Below are 26,626 nucleotides of genomic sequence, written 5' to 3'. Positions count from 1 at the left end.
TCCTACCGATACTAATCTACTTGCTGTGTGTTTCCAATTGTTTCTAATATTAATAATTTACATAACCTTGGATCATACATTTAGATAGGGAAATTTGGTAATCAGTAAAACATGCAAGTTGCAAAAACCATCACACTTATAACTCCAAAATTATAATGTGGAATTTAAAAATCTCAAAATCCAATCTCCTCTTGAGATTAAATGGGTGCGGTAGAAACCATTCCACTTTTAAATACAATGATATATACAATTGAACCAAATATGATACTATTTAAATCAAATGACCTCCAATTCAACGGAACAGCAAGTAGATCACACCCAGTTTAAAAAAAAAGCCAATTTAGTTCTGACAGAGGTCCATAAATTACTTATAACAGCATTTGAAAGATCACGAAGTAGTTGTGAGTAATCACAATGAGGTCTAATTACTGGGGCAATTAGCTGTGTAACTTCAGTGATTGATTGGAGCTTAAGTCGATCTTGAGGATCTTATTGAAGATGGCCAGGAAGCAATCTTTCAAAAGCTAGCAACCTGGACTGGAACTGTACGTGAGAACCATGATGGTGTTTGAAACCTTACTTTTGTTTGCCTTTGCATAATCTTTAGTGTCCTTTCACGCATGATTTTTGAATTCTATATGAAAAGTTTGAAATTTTGATATTTAGGCATTCACACATTCTCGTTTAATAAAGAATTCAAATGGCAATAGCTAAAATACTTGAATCTTCGTAGAAAAACACTTAAATTTTAAAAAAGTATTTTTCAGTTACAAGTAGAATTGATCAACTTTTTTGACATGATATGTCACACATACAAATACATTATTTTAAAAGATAATGACAAATAGATGCTATTTTGAAAACATAATTTATATCTCCTGGCCTCAGTTCTAAAACAAACAACAAGGTAGATTTCCAATTTTATCACTTGGGCTTTAAGCATCACCAGGACAGAGCACAGAAGGGAAAACTCGGTGGGGAGGTTCGCACATCACTAACAGAATATAGCGATCTTTCTTCTAATCACTTCAATGGAAGAGAAACAAGACGGGTTCTGTTACCAGCATGTGATCCTTCACACCATATCTTTCCTGCTGCGTCCATCATATGATGCTTAATGCTCAGGGGGTAAAGATAGAAAGCTGCCTCCACATTGTTAGAAATTTCTCAGTTGCAAGACAAAAAATTCATGTAAACTGATTGTAACCAGTGAGGAGAATCAAAGAAAACACAGAAAATATAAGTTAGTACATACGCTATGTTCAAGATGTTTTGGCTAATTTTCTTTACTCCTGTTGAAATATTCAAAAACATTATTATATAAATCGCATCTTGACTCATATTGTCATGATATTTGTCATGCTCATGCAATATAGACTCAAAGATTTATTTGAAATGATCATTTTGCCTCAAAACAAATTGGAGAATGGACACTCTGCTTTTGAAACAAAATGGAGTTGAGAGGTCAGGCGACCTTTTCTTCTTTTCAGTCAATATACATGGAACTACACAAGGCCCTGGAAGTTAGCCTGCATTCTGGACAAGACATTAAAATGAAAATGACCTTTTGTATAATTTATTGAGAAGGCATTAAAATGCAACAGATACTTCCTGTGTTTTTAAAAATTCATTCATGGGATGTGGGCATCGCTGGCGAGACCTGCATTTATTGCCCATCCCTAATTTCCCTTGATAAGGTGGTGATGAGCTGCCTTCTTGAACCGCTGCAGTGCATGTGGTGTAGATACACCCACAGTGCTGTTAGGGAGGGAATTCCAGGATTTTGACCCAGCGACAGTGAAGGAACAGTGGTATATTTCCAAGTCAGAATGGTGAGTGGCTTTGAGGGGAACTTCCAGGTGGAGGTGTTCCCATGTGTCTGCTGCTCTTGTCCTGCTAGATGGTCATGGTCATGGGTTCATCGGTTTGGAAGGTGGTGTCTTAGGAGACTTGGTGAGTTCCTGCAGTGCATCTTGTAGATGGTACACACTGTTGCCATTGTGTGTCGGTGGTGGAGGGAGTGAATGTTTGTGGATGGGTTGCCAATCAAGTGGGCTGTTTTGTCCTGGATGGTGTCAAGCTGCTTGAGTGTTGGATTAATGGCTGCCCTCATTCAAACAATTGCAGAAACTAGTTCACAATGGACTTGCAGATTTCTCGGCTGCAGAGTGCCAATATGCTTCACGCTGACCCACCTCGTAGACATAAAGAACTGCGGTGTGGACTAATGAGGGCTGAGTGGAACTTCTGCCCCTCATTCGGGTGGAAGTCCTGCCCTCTGGAGCTGCCAGCCCAGATTCATTAGTCCCAGCAGTGCCAGGAAGGTGTCAATGGCAGCTTCTAGGACTGCATTAGGAAAAGGGGATCAAGGCCCATGCATCCCCAGAACAAGCAAGTCCCTGGTCTTGGGTCAGGAGGATTTGGGTAAATTAAGGGGAGGTGATAAGAAGGAAGGGGGGGGTTTGATCTAAGCGGGGGACGCCCTGCGATCGGTAAAGGGCAGTGCCTGAAGAGCGACCCCCCCACCTTCCTTCCTGCCCTTTCAACATTTAAGTTAAAAAATCGGGCTTCCCGCTCCCCCCCGCTACCCATGCCAAATGTTTTATGGCATGGGCAGTGTCTTATCAGGGTCAATTATCTTGTTAACAAGCTTAATTGACTCTTAATTATTTATTTAAATTGGAACCCCCACCCGCCCCCCCTCCCCTGTATTGGGGGGAGGAGCTCGGGGGGCGGGGGGGTGGGTGGGAAGGTGATGGAATGGACACCCACCCTATTTTGTGTGCCCCTTTTGGGGAAACCCACCTGCCAAATTCGGCCCATGGGCAGAATTTTCCCCTTGTCGGGGGGGAAGTTGATGGGTGGGCGCATGTGGTGCTCCCGGTCGGAGGCGCGGCGCCATTTTACGTGGGCAGGCCAATTAAAGCCTGCCCAGCGTGACGTCTGCAGGGAAGCGCTATGTACTCCCTGTGCAGGCGGGGGAGGGGGGAATATTTAAAATCGAGAGTGCGCTCTTTCGCGCATGCGCACAAAAGAGCGCACTCATCTCCCTGAGGCTAAGCGCTGCCTCAAGGAGATCACATCTACTTTCCAAAATATTAAAAATGGGGGAAAAAAAATTCCCGTACATGTCCCCTTATGTGACAATGTCACATGAGTTAGGACATGTTCATAATTTCCAAAACAACTTTATTAAAATTTTTAAAACCGTACATGAAACCTCATCCCACCTGTGGATGAGGTTTCATGTTTTTTCTAGTTGCCGCCGGGGCTCCTGGCCTGCCCGCCAACCTTAAGGTTGGACAGGCGGGTCCTTTAATTACATAATTGACTCTGTCAATGGCCTCAATTGGCCATTGACAGGTCGGCGGGCGCGCAGCTGATTTTGCTGTGCCCCCGCCTTCCTGAAAATTTAAATGGGGTGTGGTGATGTCGGGATTTCCGCCCAATGTCACCATGCATCATTTTACACGTTGACGAGCGGGCCCCGCCCCCGCTTGCCAACAGTAAAATCCTGCCCCATGTTTCTGATAAAGAGCATTTAGTAAGACGCATATTTTGTAAGCACAGGGAGAGGAAAAGAAGAAGAGTTTCAGACCAGTAAAGGAACCCTGCCTAAAATCTATCTGGAGGCAGAGAATTCAGGCCAGCCTTTACCTACCTGTTTGAGGAACCAAACCAGGTTTTCACTGCAGGGGTTTGACTGCACCTCGCTGGAGTGAAGCCAGAGAAACTGCTACTGCAAGCAGTAAGCCACTGCAAATCCATCTTCATAAACCTCCAACCTCTATTTCTTCAGTGGACCAAAAAGGGAATCACAGGCCTGCAACTTTTTAAGCTTACATCCCAAAAGAAGCAAGTGTGACAACAGATTTTTGGACTTTGAAGACCTAAGTGCATGCTACTTTTGTAATCACTTTTTGTGTGCGTGTGTGCATGTGTGTGTGTGTGAGAGAGAGAGTAGTTGCTGTTGTGTATACATTTCGAGTGTTGAGTAATAAACATTTAGCCTTTTTAAAAACCTACAAGAAAACCTGTCATTGTCTGCTCTTAACTGTCACAGCACTCAGGTTAAAACAGTTGAAAGGTGTCTGTAGCACTTTGATAGTCTGAATTGACTACTACTTGTATCGTATATTTCTAGTCAACAGGTCTAAAGTTTCCAAAGATATTTCGCTTTTACTGATTTTTAGTTTGTTAATTTATTAACAAATTTTCAGCAGCAATTTCTGAAAGAAATTTCTTGTAGATCTGTGTGGATGGATGGAAGAAAATACAAAACAAAATCAGAAATTTCTCAAAATACACAACAGGATTATTAGCATCTTGAAATAGAAAAGATAGGTTAATAATTTGGGTCTAGAAAGTCAATCTTCTGATAAGTTATCGACTTGAGTTTGTGATGGTTTCAGTTATTTCTAAGTAAGTGAGAGTTATCTAATGGATTAACAATAATACTAATATTTTGCAAATGAGAGTTATAATTGATGTCCAAATGTATAATCCTATTTTTTGCTGCTGCCATTCTTGGGGCAATGGAAGTCTCTGTTTTCCATGTTCTAGTCGATATTTGTATATGAAATCCTTGTGGTGAAAAATATAAATAGAGTAACTTCTCACTACTTCTGTTCGGCTAAAATAATACATTTTAATATTTGTTATTTAATCCTATACTTAATCTGTTTAAGTAAATTGTGTAAAGCATGCCTGATTTTCAATTATTTTTTAGTCAGTGTAGCTATAAACAGAGGAGCAGGAGTAGACCATTCAGCCCCTCAAGCCTGTTCTGCCATTCAATTAGATCATAGCTGATCTGCATTTTAACTCCATGGGCAGTATTTTCAGCCCACACTGAGGCCAGCATTGGAGGCAGATGGGAATGAAAAATAGCTCCACTGGCTGGTGTGCCAGTTCTCGTTCTCCATCCTACCTTCAGGCTATTTTTGAGTAAGTAGGATCTGTGGATGGCAGGATACCATCATGACTCACTAAGAACCCAATTAAGGCCAGTTCATGAAGGCTGGTGGCGCATACTGATGTAGATGCCTGAAGGCTGCCTCCCAGTGACAAATGGTGTGCATGTGGGGGTGGTGGGGACAGCTTAACGGGCAGGTCTGGAAATCCTTCCTGCTTGCTTAGGTGCAGAATCAGCCACAGAGTACTCTATAGAGAGACACCGCCCCCCCCCCCTCCCCCCCCCCCCCACACACACACACACACACACACACACACACACAGTGATGGCCTAGTGACTCAAGAAGCCATTTGATTTATATTTTTAAAAGTTGTCGAGAAGGCCCCCTCGTTTTGAAGTGCCCTCTGTCTTACATACTTTCCATCGCAGCCTGCGGCTCCTTTCAAGGAACAATCAGGGTCTCTGATTGGCCCTTCAGCTTTGCGAACCAGCCCTCCATCCTTCATTGAATGGTGACCCTGTCCCCATGCCCCCATGAAATGACTGTTTCCCGCCCAGGGTCATGTTTGGTGACCGGAAACAGTCCCAACCTCTATTTCACGCCCTGGAGGAAAATTCCAGGCCCATTTATCTGCATTAGTTCCATAAAACCTTTTTCTAACAAACATCTATCAGTCTCAGTTTTGAAATTTTCAATTGATCAAGTCACAAGAGCTTTTTGCAGGAGAGAGTTCCAGACTTCCATCATGTTTGTGTGAAGAAGTGTTTCCTGACATTACCCTTGAATAGTCTAGCTCTAATTTTAATTTTAAAGTTATGGTCCTTTATCCTGGGCTCCACATGAGTGAGTTTCTGAAGAAAGGAAAGTTTTTTTTAATGCATTCCTACTTAATTTGCCTGCTTGCCTTATCAATTTAATTACACAACATTAAAATCTCTACTTGTTTTTGAACATCATTGTACAAACTCAGGCCAATCTGTAAGCCTGACATTTTAATCAAACACACATCCAAAACACCTAATCATCTTTACAATCAAATAAGCTTCCCTGCTGCCTTTAGTTACCTGGGAATTCAGATTTCAGTTTCTATTCTGAAATTCTCAGCGGTGTCTTCCTTGCTGTCATGTATCTGATTGGAAGCTGTGCATAGCAAACCTGTTTTGTATTCCTTTGGAATCCACATTTATCAAGAAAACAAGAAGTTATAGTTTTTGTGCTAGTGAATAGAAAAAATTGACTCCTGTAGTATCAACAGTGGAATTTTGATGTAAAAAGAAAATGGTGAATGTTGTAAATTTTAGTGGTCTCTCTCTTTTTTAATTCTAGTGTTTTTTAATAGTTGTTTTCAAGTATTCGTTTCTTAGAAACCCTTCGATAAATAGCACTTCTTGAACTTTGTCAATCTGTCAAGTGCTTCCTGTGGGTAATAAGGGATGAAGGCATAAAAAAAATCATCCACTGTGGGTTGGGATTGCTTTTTTTAACCTTATCCATAAATACCACCAAAACACAAGAGAATGTTAAATTCAGAGCGAGATGATAGATGAAATAAATAGGTATCTGTTATTAAAATAGTCATGAGTTCAACTGTAAAAACTGAATTCTGGAAATCCAAAACAAGTGCTGGAAATTGTGTTTTTATCAGTGACTTGAATGTTGTTTTTAGTCTTATGGTTATCGTCTGTGATTATTGCATCAAAAGGACTAAATGTAAAACAGCTATTTAGTAAATTATGTTTTACTCTGTAACATTTTTATTGCTGTTCTATTATTTTAGGGAGTGATAAATCAAGTACTATTGATTTCTTTTTGATATTTTAGTGAGGAGACTTTTTCAGTTTTAACTGCATCCACCATGTTATCTTTCCCATTGATTTTGCAGCTAGTGGAGCATTTTTGATGTATAGTGATTTTTTAAATTGAACTAAATGGTTGGTTTTTGCTTTTACAATTCCATTAATACTTTATGACCATCATGTAATGCTATTTCATACCTGAATTCTTACTTCTTGAATTGTAATAGCTTCCACTTTGAGCATGATTTTAACAGGAATTTGCAACCTGAGTTACCATTCAAAAATGTAAGTTTACTCACAATGAAATCATTATCACCTATGAAATTATTCTTAAGTGGTAAATATTTTCAATTTCCCAGTTGCTTTTTTCCCAAAATACCTAAAAGAGATTGTGCTCTTTCACTTTAAGTTATTTGGAAATAAGAGTTTTGCAATTCTAAATAGAATTGAAAGAGACAAGTGAAAAACAATGTTCTCCAACAGTCAAATCAAAAACCTTTAACAGCCAAAATTGATCAAATTAAAGGGATTTACATAATCAAGTTGCTATCTCCATGTGACCAAGTTGATCAGACAGTTTCCTCTTTAAATTGTGAGTGTAATATGTTCCCAATATTCTCTGGGAATAATTGTGGCTCATCCCAGCTCCTTCCCTAAAGACTACATGAAGCACAAAGCACGGGCCAAGAGGATTTATAAATCTCCAGTCCTTAATACTGTGTCTATCTTTCCCTTTGGAGTGTAGCTTTGCTCTTAGCCAGTATTTGTTTGGTTTTATGCTATCATTATCTTTGTGTTAGTGTGAGGAAACTTTCCTTATTTCCAGTTGTCAATGGGTTATGCTTTCAACAACCAGATAGAAGCTGAGAATTTTAGAATTCTCTAGTTTCAGGAATCCTTTGTGAAGTAATTGTTAGCTTTAGCCAAAGAAGTGTTTTATTCTTGAGGGACTCCACGCTATATACATTGAGTTAAATGCTCCCGCTGCAACTGGGATGTGGGTGAGTGTTTAGATTCTGTCTAGTTAGAGGTTCTTCTGGAATTCCCCATTAGCTGGGGCTGGGAAATGGTAGATTTCCCCAGTTAGCGTAGTCAGAGATGAAGCTGTTGATTGACACACTGAGATTCAGGTTCTTAGCTATAATTGTATATAGTTTTCCTTTGTGTGTGCTAAGGAGTAGCCAAGCTGCCCTCAAAGCTTTTCGCTTTATTGATTATTTAAAGGTTCATTTAAGTCAAATGGCCCATAGCAGCTTTTTTCAGTTTATGGAAAGCATTTAGATAGTTTCTTCATCTGAGCAAATTCATCAGCAAGTGATAAATAAACAAATATAAAGAACCTCCTGTAACAAAAAGGCCAAGTAATTTAAGGGTTTCACAGTCTTAGAAATTTTACTCATGTGAACAACATTTCATCATGGATTTTATCCTTACAATTTTGCTAAAGAACAATTTTTTAAAAAATCTTACATGTATGCTTTGATCCTAACTGGCACAATTTGTATTGATGTTTATTTTCTTGAAAAAATATTACTTTTAAAACTATGTTTTAAAAATATTGAATTTAATAAGTAAATAAGTCTATGTTAATGTCAGAAAAAGCTGCATGAATCATCAACTTAATTTTATGTTTGAGCACAGTGTCTTCTCAGAACAATTTTTGTTGGTTATTCAGTCGTTGACAAATAGGAACTGCAAACAAATTACAGAGTGCTGTGCAATGGACCATTCAGGTCAGGATAGTATTTATTTCAAATATTCAAGCAGAAGGGACAGTATGCCATTTTCCCCTCAGTGTAGCCTCTATGATGCGTTTTTTTCTATGCGTCAGACAGGCAAGACATGCATACAATGATATTTTAGGTTCCAGAACCTCATACACACTAATAGACCATATCATTGCATCTATGTGGTAACATCCTTCATTTTTTACAACACCAGTCACTGCAGAAAGCTCAGGTCAGTAAAAAAAATTCAAAGCCCAATAAATTGTAAAATTTCATATTTATTTTCTTTTTACCAAGTCTAATATAAATAATGGACAGATGCCTCAAAATCCCCTTGTTAAAAAAGCATTTTCAAATTTGACCAAGTATCACTCTGGCACAAATGTCATAAACTGCAATTGCTAGAAATAGAGCTATGTAATCATTACTGAGTGGATGGATGGCAATTTATAGATTGCAACATATACTTTATAAGTATACTGAATGTCCTGAAATTATGGCAGTTACTGATCACTGATTGAGCTGGACTTGTGTTATTGCACCATGTTCTTGCTTGTACCTTGAGAGTAGTAAAGCATCAATAAAATAAAAAGTGCTGCATTTTAAATGAAATTTCAATTGAAAAACTTAACAGCCCTTCAAATTGCAGAATTTAACACAGACCAGTAAAGCTTAAATAACACATTTCTCAGCAGACCATGGTTTGCACTCAAGGTGACTTGATTGTCTCATGTGGTAAAATTATTTACAATTATGGAATTTCTCATGAGAGTTGCATCAAATTTGCTGTTCCATAACACCTATGCAGACATACGGTGGAATCTTTCAGTATTCATGAAGGCACTTGAACCTTTCTGATAATTGAATCAGTAACAGTGTTGAGTGGAGCAAGCATAAAAACCTGTTAACCTAAAGGTCAGATGTGTGCAATGTTTATTTATCAGTGAGCAAGGGGCTAAATCGGCAGCCCCTGTCACAATCCCAGCAAAATCATCTGTAATATTAACACAGAGTAGATGAATTCCAAAACCAGGATTAGCATGATAAACACAGAAGTGCTAAGAAATGTTGGCATTCCTTCTTGGCAGTTTGAACTTGAACAATGAGGCGTATTCTATATTAACCCAATAAGCAGAATATTGAGTAACAAAGTGTCTCAAGGTTGCCTACCATTCAACACGGTAAAATCTGGAAATAATGATCAAATGCTGTGATATATAGTTTGAGTTTCATAATAACCTCACTATGACAGAATGCACTTTGTTATTATTTATATTTTTGCTCCTTAGTCGCACCTCTTTTCCACCCACCTCCTCTTTTATATATTGCATCTCTGTTCAGTCAAAAAAGCGGTCGAAGCTGTCAGCTTCTCTGTGACGGTTGTCACATGTTACTATGCATTTGGTCAATAGGAGGTATGAATTAAGGTGGACAGTTATGCCTCCTCCTCAAGTTTGAATGCCCTTCTGTCACAAGGTGATTCACCTGCTGGCCAAACCAAAATGATCTGCATATATGTAATATTAACTGTTTTAGAAATGAATGTCATCTTAGAAGCTATGTTTTGCTGGCTGTTGTACTTTAACCCTTTACCAAATGCCCAATAAATTGCTAAATTTAATTATGATTTCTGTTGTGAGGGGGGTAAGGTAAAGATTTTTCATTATGATTAGTATTGTTGGAATAAATTGAAGACGATGTGAATCTTGCAGTAATTTAATCATATGAATTATCAATCAGTGATTTATTAGATGAAATCATGCTGTGTAATATTAGCATATGAATGCATTAATGTTTGTTCAAATTTTCTCTCCCCACTGTTTTAGTGAAGGAAATAAAGTGTTTAAAACTGCTTTGCTGCTGAAAAACATGGTAGCATTGCATCATGCAATTTCACACTATATATGTTCATTTTCTTCTATTTCCACAGCATACTCTGTTTGTCAGACTATGCAGCTAGAAAATAAATATCATACAATCAATTAAATGTAGGAAGCAAAAAACCCTGATTCAAACAATATGATGTTATTTAATAGAGCACGAAAAAGAAGAAAGATTAGATAGAGTGTTAATTCAGCCACTTTGCAGAGCATCAGTTTCTAATAACAAGCCAAATTGATTGTTAGAAACAATTTACTCTTAATTCTGTATTTGAGCCGTATACCCGAACTTTATATTGGTTGTATGATGTAACATATCTTTCTTTGAGAGTACAATCCACAATGTGGTTATGTTATATCATGAATTTTATTTTAATTATCACATAATTATATAATGAGAATGTGGCTCAAAGTTCTAATCATTTCCCCATTGGCCAAGCATTTAAAAGCACTGCCCCCTATAGCACAAAGCTAACAAAAAACAGAAGTTCCCAATCCCTGGTCTATGCTGAGTTAACTAATCTTTGTTAATCACAATTTTAGGTCCAACAATTGGTCTCTGCTGCCTGATGTTAGTCAAGGTTCTCGCTTCTGATTGCTATCCAGTAACCACTTTTGGAAAGGTTAGGAATGGGCTCAGCTGTGATGTCACACCAATAAATAATTTTCATTTAGGCTCACGTTTGAAGATTAGCCACTGTGAGGAACAAAGGTGACTTATCTTTAGGTTTCTACTGTCGTAAATTGACTGGCTTTGCTACACCTCCTGGCAGTACAGGTGAAAATGCTGTTTATTGAAAAGCATGTTTATTTTAATATTTATTTTCAGCACAGTAAAACTAAGCCTAATTTAGGAATAAGAGCACTGGGTAGTTTATGCCTGTGCATTTGTATTTTGCCAAGTCTAAACCTGATCACTGAAGCCAGAGATGTGGCTAGAGGTCTGAGAGGCCTGCAACTGTACGAAATACCACAGGGTAATATATGCTTGCACATTCATTTTGTGAATTTATTTTTGCCAGAACCTGATTTTGCATCTACAATAAGGGTGCTATCCAAGATTATTGTTTAGATTTCTGGATATATCAGTAGGGAAAGTATTTCAGATAAAAGCAAAATACTGTGGATGCTGGAAAAACTCAGCAGGTCCAGCAGCATCTGTGGAGAGAGAAACAGAGTTAACATTCTGAGTCCGTATGACCCTTCTTCAGAGCTGAAGAAGGGTCATACGGGCTCAAAACATTAACTCTGTTTCTCCCTCCACGGATGCTGCTAGATTTGCTGAGCTTTTCCAGCATTTTCTGTTTTTGTGTGGGAAAGTATTTCAGTTTGTTAGTACACAGTATTATTAAGTCCTATGCAATAAGTGTGCACCTAGTTTTTCCATGACATAATAGTCTCACCAGTACTATCAGGAGGAGCTGTAGAATGGATGCCAGTCAATTACTTATGAAACTGTGACTTACACAACTGCTAGCCAACAGTTGTAGATCAGACCACCTCCTCACAGAGGATTGGAATAGAAGAGATCTACAGGAATTGCCAAATATGTAATGAACACTCAGCCCTTTTTTCCAAAATAATCTTACACGACTTATTTATTTTTAACTCCAGAACCTGGGCCAGTGGATCCACCTCTTGTGCTGAAAGTCAAATCTCAAAGTCTATTATTGATATGGCAACATTCATCACAGTGTAATGGTAACATTACTCACTACCAAATTTATCAGAATGGCTCCAGGTTGGCCACAGTGCCAAGCAACATTACCAGATACTTTGTAGCCCATCTACATCCATACACTATGTATGTTTTCCAAGTAGAAAGCTGCACATCAGCGGGATGTTCTCTGTCACCAACATCGCATGTGGTTCAAACTCTTCCGAAAGCTCCTGAGAATATTTCTAATCCAGAACTTTATTCAGACACTCCAACCTCAGTACTCATATCATGGAACTTACCAGCCCATCCCAATGGTGTTATTGATAATGTAGCTATCGAGAGAAAGGTTAAAGGGACAGAAGAGGTTTTTACCCTTGTGACTGAAACGTCTGGCCAGCCATTGAGATATGTGGATAATTCTGCAGACCTAAATCCATGGACTACATATGAATATAGGATCCTAGTAAGGACCATCAATGGAGGAACAAACAGTAGTGCTTGGAAGGAAGTTACCACAAGGCCTTCAAGACCTGCTGGAGTACAGCCACCTCACATTCAGATTCTGAGTCCAAATTCAGTTAAGGTAGGTTAATTCAAGTTTATTTCAGTGTCTTTCTTTTAACCACAAAGAAATTGTTAACAGTTTGCTTTTATCTTACAATTTTAATTTTTTACCTGCCTAATTTAAGGAAAATGCAGGGGAAAAGCACTAAATATTTTACAATCGGGTATCTATTACCCCTGAACTATTATTTACTGAAATATATATCAACAGTAAATGATGCTATTCAATTGGGATAAAACACGTGCATTGTGTTCTATGGGGAAGAATTTTCCCCCCATCGGATGAGGAAGTGCAGGAGCAGGCGCGGGCAGGTGCGCCTCCAATCGGCGCCCCCAATTGGGGGTGCGCCGCCATTTTACATGGGTGGGCCAATTAAGGCTCGGCCAGCATGACGTCCGCCAGGAAGCGCTATGCGCTCCCTGTGGGGTGGTATTCCCTCAGCCGGGAGTGCGCTCTCTCGTGCATGCGCGCAAAAGAGTGCACTGATCTCCTTGAGGCTAAGCGCTGCCTCAGGGAGATCAGCTTCAAATTTTAAAATGGTAAAGGTACAAAAACAAAATTTCCCTGACATGTTCCCTCATGTGACACTGTCACATGAGTTGGGACATGTCCACCACTTTAAATCAAACATCTATTAAATTTTTAAAAACCCTCATGAAACCTCATCCTGCCCGTGGATGAGGTTTCATGCTTTTTCTGAAGCCCGCCAGGGCTCCCGGCCTGCCCACCAACCTTAAGGTTGGGCGGGCAGGTCCACTAATGAGGTTAATGACTTTGTCAATGGCCTCAATAGGCTGTTGACAGGTCGGCGGGCGCACAGTTTATTCGACTGCGCCTCCGCCGACCTAAAAATTGAAATGACACGGGGTGACATCAGGAGTTCCGCCCGACGTCATCCCACGTCATTTTACGCGTCGGCGAGTGGGCCCCGGCCCCTGCTCGCCGACCTAAAGATCCTGCCCATGGCGACCAAAGAGTGGGAATACAGCCGCCATCTTATTACAATTGCTTCATCTGACCAGCACCTGATGCAGAAACAAGCCAAGCTCCACTTCCCAGAACATCCCAGAAATTCCAGATTATGTGGCAACTTAGAGATCTGAGTCTGTGTCTCATCTCCCCGACGTTTGCATCTGGTGAACGGTGGCAGGAAAGTTAACTCTTTGGTCGTCTTTTTCATGTTGCTCACTTGCTAGTTGCCTGGGGACATGGGTACCCAGAAATCCCCTGTGGCCTGCCATTGGACCTGCACTAAATAGAGAATCTACAGGGTTCCCCTAAGCAAGCTGATAGACCACAAGTTAGAGTCACATTCAGTGAATGGTCCCTCCTGCCCTGTTCAAGGATCTTCAGATTGAATTGGAACCTTGTGACTGTCAATCACTACCAGTAACCAGAGAGACCTGATTGCCAAAGTCAGAGATGTAGCTGTGGGTCTCAGAGGCCTGCAACTATTCCTGATTTTGATTCCTACCAGTTGCAATAGGCCTTACAAACGCTGACCCCAGGCTACTTAAATGGCCCAGAAAAGGACATCCCAGTAACTGCGGGCCTGCCAGCAGCAGTGTAGCATCTTCTGAGGGAAGCGGGGGACGGGGGTGTAATCTTCCCCATAATGTGTAGGATCATGAGCTGATGTTATACTTGTAGTTCTCATGCCAGTGTAAGAGAGTATGCCTCAGCTGTATTGCCAGAGTGAGTTGTAGAGCAGAGGTTAGCCATTTCTCTACATGGGTTGAGGGGCGGAGAAACCTAAGTATAATCACCCAATTATACACCCTTTTTTTTGTTCATTCATGGGGTGTGAACATCACTGGCAAGGCCAACATTTATTGCCCATTTGTAATAGCCCATGGAAAGGTGATAGTGAGCCACTTTCTTGAACTGCTGCAGGCTATGTGGTGTAAGTACACTCACAGTGCTGTCAGGATGTTGTGTGGCTTGGAGGGAAACTTGCAGGTGGTGGTGCTCGCATGCGTCTGTTCTCCTAGGCAATAGAAGACGCAGGCTTGAAAGGTGCTTTCCAAAGAAGATTGGCAAGTTGCTAAAGCGCATTTTGTAGAGGTAGTACACACTGCTGTCACTGTGTGTCGGTGGTGGAGGGAGTGGATGTAAAAGGTGGTGGATGGGGTGCCAATCAAGTAGGCTGCTTTGTGATGGATGGTGTCGAGTTCCTTGTGTGTTGTTGGAGCTGCACTCATTCAGGCATGGAGAGTATGCAATCACACTCCTGACTTGTGCCTTGTATATGCTGGACTGGATTCGGGAGGTAAGTTACCTGCGCAGAATTTTTAGCTTCTAACCTGCTCTTGTAGCCACAATATTTATATGACTGGTGGAGTTAACTTTCTGGTCAATGTTAACCCCCAGGATGTTGAGGTAGAGGATTCGGCAATGGTAATGCCCTGAATGCCAAGGGAAGATGGTTAAATTCTCTCTTGGAGATGGTCATTGCCTGGCTCTTGTGTGTCATAAATACCTGATTCATTCCCCTCTTATCAATTTAGGTTGTTTAAATACAGAATATGCCTTTAACAGTTGATTGTTTTGAATAATTTTGGACAAGATAAAGGCTATAAGCACCTAAATAATTATACCAGTGCCTGAAGCCTCGGTTGAATGAAAATGCAGGTTTCATTCTGCAAATCCTTGGTCAACAAACATCTTAGGCACATTTAATACTGAAAAGCAGGCCTTAGTGAGAGGATTCCTTGATTGTTGTTTTTTCATGAAGTACATGCAAGCTTGCAAGTTGAAGTAGTCTCTGGTGAATTCCAAACCTGCAGAAACAGAACAAGCAGTTGTTCTCTCACTTAGTCATAATAGCAGGAATGTAGGAATAGAGCCTGATTGCGTTATTTCTAATAGTGTATTTGCTTTGGTCAGGAAAAACAATTAAAGAAAATCAATTCACAGAAAACGTTGGAAATACAGAGCAGTCCCATCAGCATTTTTAATGAGAAAAGAGAGATTAACATTTTGGGTATTGACCTTCATCAGAACTGAAAACAGAAGTATACATCTGATGTATATTTACAGCATTTCTAGTTTTTGTTTCAGATTCCCTGTCAACTATTCCAATCCCACCATCCTGCTTGATTCCCAATTTCCTTAATATTCCTCTTTTGCAATCAAATATTTAATTTTCCTTTGAAAAGAATTGATGATCACTGTTTCAACAATGATCTGCAACATAGCCACATTCTAATCACCCTATGTGTTGTATTATGGTGTGCAGTCCTGCCTCAACAATGAGATCTTGAGAATTGTTGTATGTTTAAACATGAACTGTTTATTGTTAGTCTTTAACTATTTTCAGAGCCCAGGTTACTGTCATGCACGGAGCTGTTATCTCAATACATGCTGGTTCCAGAGCGTTGTCTCTAGAGTGCTCTCTCTGTCCATTACCATGTGACTCTATACATCATACCATGGGCATTGCTATTCTCCAGTCCTACATTAACCCTTGCTCTGCTGATCACCATTACATTACAATGGTATGCAGGCACATGCAACATCATACAGCATCCCTCCTTTCTTCTCCAAAGAAAATTTTCCCTTCCAAAAGAATATAACTATTTGTAATACAATAGTTACTTGCTATCCCTTCCCCCCACCACCGCCTCCCCCCCCCCCTTACCCATCTCAAGTCTCTGACTTTATCAGTTCAGGCGGTCTTGAGGTTTGACATTTCTTCCATACCTCAGTCTGTCATGTTTGGAGGAATGGTAGTCATACTCTATGTTTCTGGTACTTGGTCATGTCCATTTGATTTGCTTTTTGTGTTTCTTTGAATTGCAGTTCTCTTTATTAACAACTCGTTTGCTTTTTTGGAAACACTATGGGTTTGTCCCATTCCTTCTGAGAGGAATGTGCACTCGTTCATTCCAAACATGGACTTGAATTTTCTTTTCAAGTGGTGTCCGCCATGTTCTTGCTGAACATTGATGTTTCACATATGGAACCTTCATTTCCACTTGTTCCACTGTTTCAGCCAAACACTTGTTTGCTATTTTGTTTTCAAATCCTTTTGCAAGCTTATGAATCTTTTTATTCAGCTCCGCTTTTTTATTATCTAGTGTCTTGTACTTCAGTGTCAGATTTACATTTTCCAATTGAATTTCTGTCTTTTTCTGTCTGCAACAGAACTTTGTCCTTGTCCTTCGTTTTTGTTTTACTGTTGGCCAGGTCCGTCTCCGGCGAAGTCTTAACTTGTTTTAGTTATGTAATTGTGCAATTCGTAGCTCATTATCCACTCGTAGTTTGGAAGGATCGACGGCTTTTCCTTTCAATGCCTTTTCTTTTCCATTCAACTGCTTCTTAAGCTCTTCATTCTGTTTCTTGTAGCTTTTGGCTTCCTCCTGGAATATAGAACATTGCCTAGTCTTCTTTGCCAACCGGTTCTTCAGTTTGTTCAGAGTGACATTAAATTCATTTCCCTTCTCTTCGTAATTTTCCAGAAGAATACATTTTGACCTAAGGGATTCTTATAACATATGAAGGTCTTTCAACAGGTTTTTCTTTTCTTTACGAAGCTCACTTGATTTATCTTGAGTTTTCCTGCAATTCAGCATAGTCTCCTCAAGTTTCTTCTGCTGTGCTTCCATTCTGTTATTGAAGTCAATCTTCATTTCTTCATGGTACTAAATGGTTACACATTCTTTTTGCATTTGATCTTGAAGGACAATCAGTTGTTCTTTCAACTATTTATTTTCTTGTTGACCTCTTGCCAACTCACTCTGGGCTTCAGTGCATCATTTTGTTGCTACTGATATTTCCAATGCAGCTTTTTCTGAAGTAATATTCAGCATCCTTTTTAGCTCCTCATGTTTTTAGATGGCTACATGTTGATTCTTCAAGGAGTCTTCCAGGGTCGCAATTTCTTTGCGTGCCTCTCCTGCCTGAGTTTTGCCTGGCTGCACATCTGGTTGAGTTTTTCTAACTGCGGAATTGAGCGTTGTTATTTCCTCCTGATACCTTTGTGTTGTCCCTGAAATTTGGTTGCTCAGATCTCGAACAGCTTGGTTCATTGAAGACTTCAGTTTATTTTGTGTTTTCAGAGGTATATACTCAGCTTGAATCTCGTGCTTCAAATCTTCTAGTTCAGCTCTGATGCGAATATCTTGTAGAACAGCTTCATTTACTTTTTGCATGTTTTGCTTATTTTGAGTTACCTCATGCTCTGGGTTCTTCTGTTGCCCTCCATCTGGGGTCTTCTGTTGCCTTCCCTCTGAGGTCTTTTGTTGCCTTCTCTCTGGGGTCTCTTGTTGCCCTCAGCAGAGTTACCCTCTCTCTCTGGGGTCTCTTACAATTTTCTGTGCATGGCTGTTTTCTTTAGTTACAGCTTTACATTGCATTGCCTCTTTAATGCTGTGAGTGCAGTAACCAATGTTTTTTTTTACTCAAGCTATAGTTGCTAGGATACAGTTGACTTCCCTCTGTCGTTTTTTTTTGAGTCTTGTTGCTGGGGAGATTTTTGGCTCAATTTTTAAAAAAAACTGCTTTGCAGGTGTTGTATTTTGCAACAAATGTATCAAATCAGATACAGAGCGTTCCAGCTTTTTGTACTGTACTGGGCTTGAAGAACAGCAGCATTTCTTTTTACTGAAAAGCTTTACTTTTCCCAACTATAAAGGATTCCCTTTCTCATATACTCTGCAGGCTTTTTCCTTTTATTAATTTACTGTGCCCTGCAGGTCTCTATCTTTTTTTAAAAACTCTGCAGGTTCTGCTTAAACCTTTGACTCTGCCAGCCAATTTTTACAGGTTTTTTTTTAAACCATGCTATTTACTTGCAGCTCTCTTTCAGCTGCCCTCTGAATGCTGAGCCCTTGGGACTGCCACCTATTCTAAAATGTAAGTACACCTACTTATTTTTGTACTTTTGCTCACCATGTCATGAACTGTGCCACTCAGGTTCTTGCAATTTTTTGTAATGGACTTCCATTCACTCTGGTGGATTTCTCACTTCTGTAATGAAGCTGCTTCAGCTTTTTCTTCAAGTTTTCTTCTTAGGTCTGTGTCTCTCTAGTTATGTTTCAGCTGCTTGCAGTTTTCATACCTTGGGATGCTGTTCTGTGTTCATGCATTTAGCTGCTACCTTTCATATCACCGCAGATCACCATTTCGGATTACGGTACTGTCTCTGATGTGATATCTTGTTGAAGCTCCCACCACTGCCAGCCATGTTGTATTATGCTGATAGCTCTGATATCCCAGCACTACCACCATGTTGTATTATGGTGTTCAGTGGTGTCTCAGCAATGAGATCTGGAGACTTGTATGTTTAAATATGAACCATTTAACTATTTACAGATCCTAGGTTACTGTCATGCATGGAGCTGTTGTCTCAATGCAGGCTGGTTCCAGAGTGTTATCTCTAGACTGTTCTCTCAGTCTATTACCATGTGACTCTATACATCATGCCACGGGCAATGCTATTCTCCTGTCCTATATTAACGCTTGCTCTGCCGAGCACCTTTACATTACAATAGCATGCAGGCACACAAAAAAACATATAACACTATTTGCAAAGATGCCTTTCCTCCAATGTCCTCTTTAACTTTTTTTGCGATGATCAACACTTTGTGCACTTCCATTGAGCAGAAGAAATAATCTATTACTATTTATCCTACTCTAATCTTTCTTCAATTCATATCCTCTTCCTGTAAGTCTCTGCTTCCCTCTGATGCTGTTTTGTGTTTGTTTATTACATTGTTTCTCACCATATTTTTCTCTCTTATGCTTATGTCCTATTCTGCATGTCCCTCAAAAAAAATTCCGTCTTTCCTTGTATGTCTCTGTCTCTCTCTTTCTCTCTCTAACCTATAAAATAATGTTGGCAATCTTGACACCTCAGTTAATAGAGCATTTGAGGAAATGCATAATTTTATAGTGCTGCTGGCTGCTCATGACGCAATTAGACTTCAAGTGCTATTAAATCCAGTAGCAGCACCACAGTGCAGGGCTGTTGGGTATCTGTTATGCTACATGATTTTACTACATGGGACAGGGGAACCAGACATAAATAGAGAGGTCAGTGGGGTTCAGGCAGGAAGTCACTTATTTCCCTTTAACAGTGGTCCTATCTTCAGTGCCCACACAAAATATGTGCTATGCAACCGAAGTAGTGTTCAGGCATTCTAGCACATTATAAGATACTGGCTAATGTAGTTCAGAGTGAACGGACCTAGTGCACAAGCTACTTTGCTCACCACCTGCATTGGGGTGCACTTGATGCCCAAGCACGTCATAGGCCTCAGGCCTCATCCCCAAACAAGCACTTGATACATTGAAATTGTCATATTATCTGCCCAAAGTGTCTAGTATTATACTATTATTATTGGGAAATGAAAGGCCAAGCCCTTATTACAGAGCACTGGCGTGTTAAATGTTCATACACTACTATCACTTGGTATAATTTCTGGGTTCATGAATTGAATTGCAAACGTGAACTCTAGTTTTGACATCCTACAGCAGTCTGTTGATGTACAGAACCACCTTGAGACCCCAGTTGTACTTTTTGAAATTGTTGTGTGCTGATGATATAGTTTCAATTTCTTCTAAATTACAGTCCTGAAATTTCTCTCTGTTACATTAGCAAAGATTTATTTATTTATAAAGACCATTTATTTTGAACTGGTTAGTGCCATTGCTAAAATAATGGTGAGAGAAATTTCAGCTGAACACACCAAGCATTTGTACACTCATATCCTGCAATGTAATTTCAGGACCGTCAGATTTCAAATTATATTGGGCGAATATCACAATCTGATTTAATGGAATTGCATTCCCGGTGGGAAGCTGTGCCTGCTAGAGTTCATTTTAGTAAATCGTGGACACGTTCCCACAATTTTCCGTACATTATGTTAAAATCACATTCTGTAAGCAATTTCATAATAACATTTATCTACAATTTTAACAGAGGCATTAACCTGATTATACAGCTTGACATCTCCTTCAAATAACTAATAAAGGAATCTCACATGAAGATATTAAGCAATAGTAATCAGCGTCACTAATACTCAGTATAATTATAAACATTCTTTCACTGCCAAATTACAACAACTTGCATTTATGCAGTGCCTTCAACATGGATAAGGTCCCAAGGTGCTTCACAGAAGCATAATCAGGCACAACTGGAAGCAGATACAAATAAGGAGATATTGGGAAGGTGGGTAAAACACATGTTGAAATAAGGCCTTAAGATGAGAAGCAGAGAAGTTTAGGGAGGAATTTCAGGCCATGGAGCACAGATGACTGCAGGCAAGGCTGCTAATAGTCAGGCCAAAAAAAGGTGGACTGCCAAAGGCCAAACGCAAAACATGGTGGGATGAGGGTGGTTGTAGGGCTCGATGATGTTACAGAGATAGTGAGGGCCAAGGCTATGAAAGGGTTCAGGCATAACAATGAGAACTATAAGGCATTCGGGGCCCAAGAACAAATGTAGGCAAACAAGGACAAGAGTGATGGGTGAGCTGGGTATGTTACTGGATTATATACAGACAGCAGATGCAGTAAAATTTAGAGGGTAGAGAATGGGTGGCTGTCTAAGAAAGCATTGGAACTGTCAGGTCTGGAGGTAACAAAGGGATTGATGGGAGTTCTATTGTCAGATAGAGGCTGGGGCTATTATGGAGGTGGAAGCAGGCGGTCTTTGTGATTGAGAGTATACGGGGTTGAAAACTCGACTCAGGGTGAAATACAACATCTTGACTGCTAAACAGTGTGGTTCAGCCTGAGACAGTGGCTGGAAGTGGAATGGAATCAGTGGCAAGGTTATGTAGTTTGTAGTGGGGTCAAAGATGATACTTAACTGAAGTAAATTATGGCTCATACCAGTTTGGATATTGAACAAGCAGTATAACAACTGAGTCTTTAGAGGTTTGAGAGAGGAAGAGCTGGGTGTCGCTGGCAAAAATGTGGAAAATTACTCCAAGTATGTGAATAAAGTCAATGCGGGAAAATATGTAGATGAGAAAAATAAGAAAGCCAAGAATTTTTGGGGCTCCGAGGAAAAAAGTGGGAAGAGAAGCTAGGTGCTCTAGCTACAATCAAGTAGATAAGAGTGAAACCACGCAAGGGCATCCACTGAACTAGAGATCTCAGAAAAGGTGTTGGAGGAAGATGCTGCAGTCAATTATGTCAAATGCTGCAGACTGGTTAATGCAGAAAAGAACAGTAAATACACCATGGTTCAGTTGCAGAAACTGAAGATTTGTGACTTTAGTTAGAGCCATTTTAGTGATGTGACAATGATGGAAATCTGATTGGAGAGGTTCAAATTTCATTGAATGATTTAATGAGTGTGACAGGGATCCCGCCACCAGTTGGAGAACCGGTGGGAACCCCAGTGTCCTTTCTCTCTGAGAGGCCCGATGCAGTCAGGTACTTACCTGGACAGAGTTGGGCCTCCCATGCAATCAAGCCCCCAGAAGGATGGAAATACTGCCCCTGAGCACTGCTGGCCAATCAGAGACCAGCAGCTCTCCAGTATCGGCAGTGCCACCAGGAGCTGTGGCCACTGTCAGTACAACACTTGGGTTGACCTTGAGGATCACTGCTGTATCCCTAGATAGAGGTGAGTATGAGCAGAATGAGGGTCATAGGGAGAGGGCCACTGGAACTTTGGAGTTCCGAAGAAGAGTCAGATTGGACTCGAAACATTAACTCTGTTTCACCATCTCTGAATCTTCTCTTCTCTATGTAGAATAACCCCAGCTTCTGCAATCTATTCACATTACTGGAGACCCTCATCCCTAGAACCATTCTTGTAAATCTTTTCTGCACCCATTCTAAAGCCTTCACATTTTTCCTTAAGTGTGGTGCCAGAACTAGACACGTTACTCCAGTTGAGGCTAAACTGGTGTTTCTAAGGTTCATCATAACTTCCTTGCTTTTGTATTGTATGGCTCGATTTATAAAGCCAAGTATTATGTATGCCATTTTAACCACTTTCTCAACCTGTCCTGCCATCTTCAACGATTTGTACACATATACCCCCAGGTCTCTGTTCCTGCTCCCCTTTTAGAATTAGGCCCTTTATTCTATGTTACCACTCCTCGTTCTTCTTACAAAAATGTATCACTTCACACATTTCTGCATTAAATTTCATCTACAATGTGTCCACCCATTTCACCAGTCCATGTCCTCTTGAAGTCTATCACTATCTCTTTCACAGTTCACAAGACTTACAAGTTTGTGTCATCTGCACATTTTGAAATTGTGCCCTCTACGCCAAGTCTAGTCAATAATAGATATCACTAAAAGCAGTGATCCTCATACCAACCCCTGAACCCTACTGTATATCTTCCTGCAGTCTGAAAACCAACCATTAACCATTACCCTCTATTTCCTGTCACTCAGCCAACTTCATATCCATGCTGCCACTGTCCATTTAATTCATGGGTTTCACCTTTGCTGGTAAGCCTATTATGCTGCACTTTATCTAATGCCTTTTGGAAATCTATGTTCACCACATCAACCACATTACCTCATTGCCAGAGTCACTGAGCCTACAGATTAGGTAAATGAGTACACAGCTTATCTGGCTCTGAACTTATACATCTCCATTCCCATTTGGCCTTCATATATCTTCTGGAGAAGTTCTTCCTGCATTGTCTAGGGTATGAAAGATTTGTCTCCTTGAGTACTACTTCTTTGAGTTTGTTGAAACTCCTCGTGTGTGACTCTGACCACTGGTACTTAACTTTTTTTTTTACATCATCTCTCATTGGTTTGCTGTGTTTTCTGACATGCAAAGTATGAAAGAACTCATTACTGGATCAAGCCAAGGAAACTTCGCAACTCCTTGTCTCTTGCATCTTCCATCTCAGATATGGCTGCTACTTATTCAGGACTTGGCTTGACTCCATCAGGTCTGTACACCATTCTGAAGAACCGGCATTCTGTCACCTTCACAATGCACTTGTCTGTGTTTAGCCTGATTCCAGCTTTCCTGGTTCTCTCCATGGCTGCATGTAGATGGTGGTCATGATCTTTTCCATCTACACCATAGTTCAGGATATCATCAGCTACACCCACTGCTCCTTTACATGTTTTATCTACTTTCTGCTGGAACACATCCTGGCTCACGTTAAGGCCAAAAGGTAGAGGTAGGAGTTTTGACCAGCCAAAGGGTGCGTTGAGTGTTGTCAACAGTGAAGGTTCCTCACAAAGCTTTACATTCCAGGAGCCATTTCTGGCATCAAGCTTGCTGAAAACAGCTGCTGTGATCTCTTCCAGTGTTGGAATGGGGTAGTGATTCCTTTGTATTGCTTGATTAAGATCTTTGTGATCCAGGCAAATTCTTAGCTGCCCATTTGGCCTTTCTCTCACTATGAAGGAATTTACCCAATCTGTAGGATCTGTGACTCTGTGATCACCTTCTTCCACCTTCTTCTTGGAGCTCTCTTTCAAGCTTCCCTTCTAGTTCTGTTGGTACTTTAAGTAGGGGCTGAATCACTGGTTTCATTGCTGGGTCAATAGTGGTGTGAGATTCAAAATCTTCAAAGCATCCAATACATTTGTACCAGATCTTTCTTGTTTCTGATTGGAGGGCAGTTTTCAATGGGTGTACTAGCTTCAACCCTCAGTGTTGCCTCCTTCATCTCATGCTTTACAGAGATAAACTGCAGCTCTTCACAACTCCTCAACCCCAGGATAGCAGGACCATCTCTTTCAGTGATGTAGAACATACAGTTAATATCTTTTCCTTTGTGTGTCCCTCTGATTTGGGTTGTTCCTAGCTATCAAACCTCAATTCCTCTGTGTGCCGCTAGCAGGACATTGCTCTGTTTCAGAGATCATTTCCTTGGGTATCCATTTTCTTTCAAATTTTCAGGAAAGATCTTCTGATATGATCTGAGTGGGATGATGTTACTCTGTGCTCCCGTATCAAGTTTCAGCTTCTGGGCTTATTTCATACTCTGTTCCTGACCTGAATAGTTGTGTGAATTTATTTTCCCTGGAGACTGTCACATCCAACCATTTCATGCAGTTGTATGGTTTCTGTGCCTATTGTGTCCTCAAACTCATCATCATCTTCCAGGGTATGGATATTTTGGTTCCTTTTATTTCTTACTCGCCCTGTTGCTCTGTCTCTGATAACTCATTTATCCTATTCTTTCTTTCTTCAGCACATCTTTCCCCAGTGATTTGGCTTCTCACAAACTCTGTTGTTTGATCCATATGCAAGACATATCCTCCTGTCTGTGAACTCATGTGGTCATCCACAGCTCTAACACATCTCGCTCTCTGTTTGGTATGCATTCTTTTGTTGCTGTTTCACTTCATCAACCCTGCTGACTTTCTCTTGACTTAACTGAAAGCTGGTCATTTGGATAGACAGCGTCTTCATCTGTCAACTCATAGTTTCAAGTGCTCTGGCAGCATCAACAACCTGCAATATTTTGAGCTTGTCCTTTCTAATTAAATCTTTTTGTGCTTCAAGGTGTGCAGAGCCCCAAATGAGCTGATCTAGCAGCCTTTCATCTGTGTCCTTAAATTTACATTTACAGGCTGCATTTTTCAATTTTGTTATGAAATTGTCAACAGGCTCACCTGATTCCTACTTCAGGCTTTGAAATTTGTATAGGTAGATCTGATTATTTGACTTTGGCTGGAGATGTGTGCTGAATTGTTCAAAAAATTTGACTGGGTTTGTCTTCTTGACTCAGCTCCTAACTATTAAACAAATTTAACCCTTTCTCTCCTCCCCACAAAAGGATGTAGCTGACCCTTTTCTCTTTGGTAATGCCTCCGAGGAAGCTACTGAATGTTACTCTCTTGTTTAAACTTCTCGCATGCCTCTCTGGCATCGTCAGCTTAGTTCTGATGAAGAGCCATACGGACTCGAAACGTCAACTGTGTTCCTCTCCGCAGATGCTGTCAGACCTGCTGAGTTTTTCCAGCTATTTTTGTTTTTGTTTCAGATTTCCAGCATCCGCAGTATTTTGCTTTTATCATCAGCTTCCAAATTCACCATAGGCTGGGGCTGTGTGTTTATTGCTGCAGCGGCCATTTCGTTTTTGCACAATTCACCCATTTATTCTCTCTCTCTCTCTCTCTGGCACTAACTTGGGTTGATTTTCAATCTAACTCAGCATTAAATTAATTTAAAATGTTCTGTTTTTAACTCGACAACCCACTGCTACCATGTTATGTCTTTAGAAACAATCATACTTTAGGCTCAAAACGCTGCAGCATCATCAAGTTTATTTCTTGCTGCTCTGCATGTGGCTGCTATACTGAATAGACTGATACATTGTTACTCAGCATATGACTGCAGTGCAGCAGTAAATGTGGCATCCGGGGATACATATTCACATCACAATTAGTTCCTAGCTCTTTGCAAATAAGATAACAATATAACAAACCCTTTCTGTTACCTCAACAAAAAAGTTAATCAACTTATTTAAACATGTTTGAATCAATGCTGGCTTTCCTTAATGAATTCACAATTGTCCAAGTAACTGTTAATTCTGTCCTGCATTATCACTTCTAAAAGCATTCCTACTGCCAACTAGCCTGCTTACGGGATTATCCTTACACCTTTCTAAGGCCTTTCTAATAGCCCTCTTTATCAATTTCCAACCCATCCAGTATCTCAATACCTGCTCTTTCGCTATGATTCTGGCAACATCATCTTCCTTGGTAAAGACAGATGCAAAGCATTCATTTTGTACCTTTTATCCCAGTCCTATTTCATTATCACCACCCTGTAGGTTTTGCACCTCACTGCAATTTCCCTACAAATTCACTCCTCTATATCTTTCCCAGTAGCTGGTGGCTTATGGAATACACCCAGTAGTGTAATGGTACATCTGTTGTATCTTAACTCTAATGAAACAGATTCTGCGCTTGACCTCTCCATGATATCCCATCTCTCCAGCAATGTATAATATTCTTCTTCAATACTGACGGGCAAGAATTTGGAAAGCAACAACTGATGCCAGAAATTTGGAGAGGAAAGTGAAGTTGGAGATAGGACAGATGTTTGCAGGGACAGATGGGTTGGGGGTAGTTTTTTTTCAGGAAAGGGATGATGGAAAGCATGAAGGTCAATATCTGAAGAGAGGAAGC

The 26,626-nt window shown here is 40.3% G+C and overlaps 1 protein-coding gene across 1 annotated transcript in view; it reads left to right on the top strand.

The window, feature by feature from the left end:
* Nucleotides 1-26,626, top strand: part of ush2a (Usher syndrome 2A (autosomal recessive, mild)) — a 1,183,552-nt gene that overhangs the window by 774,716 nt on the left and 382,210 nt on the right. Inside the window, exon 44 of the mRNA XM_078556364.1 lies at nt 11,934-12,562. Coding sequence (XP_078412490.1) covers nt 11,934-12,562 — 629 coding nt within the window. The remainder of the gene's footprint in view (nt 1-11,933; nt 12,563-26,626) is intronic.

This window comes from Cetorhinus maximus, chromosome 14 (genome assembly GCF_964194155.1).
Source record: "Cetorhinus maximus chromosome 14, sCetMax3.hap1.1, whole genome shotgun sequence".
NCBI classification, from domain to species: domain Eukaryota; kingdom Metazoa; phylum Chordata; class Chondrichthyes; order Lamniformes; family Cetorhinidae; genus Cetorhinus; species Cetorhinus maximus.
Note: the sequence above shows the minus strand (reverse complement) of the source record. Positions and strands in the feature narration are given on the sequence as shown.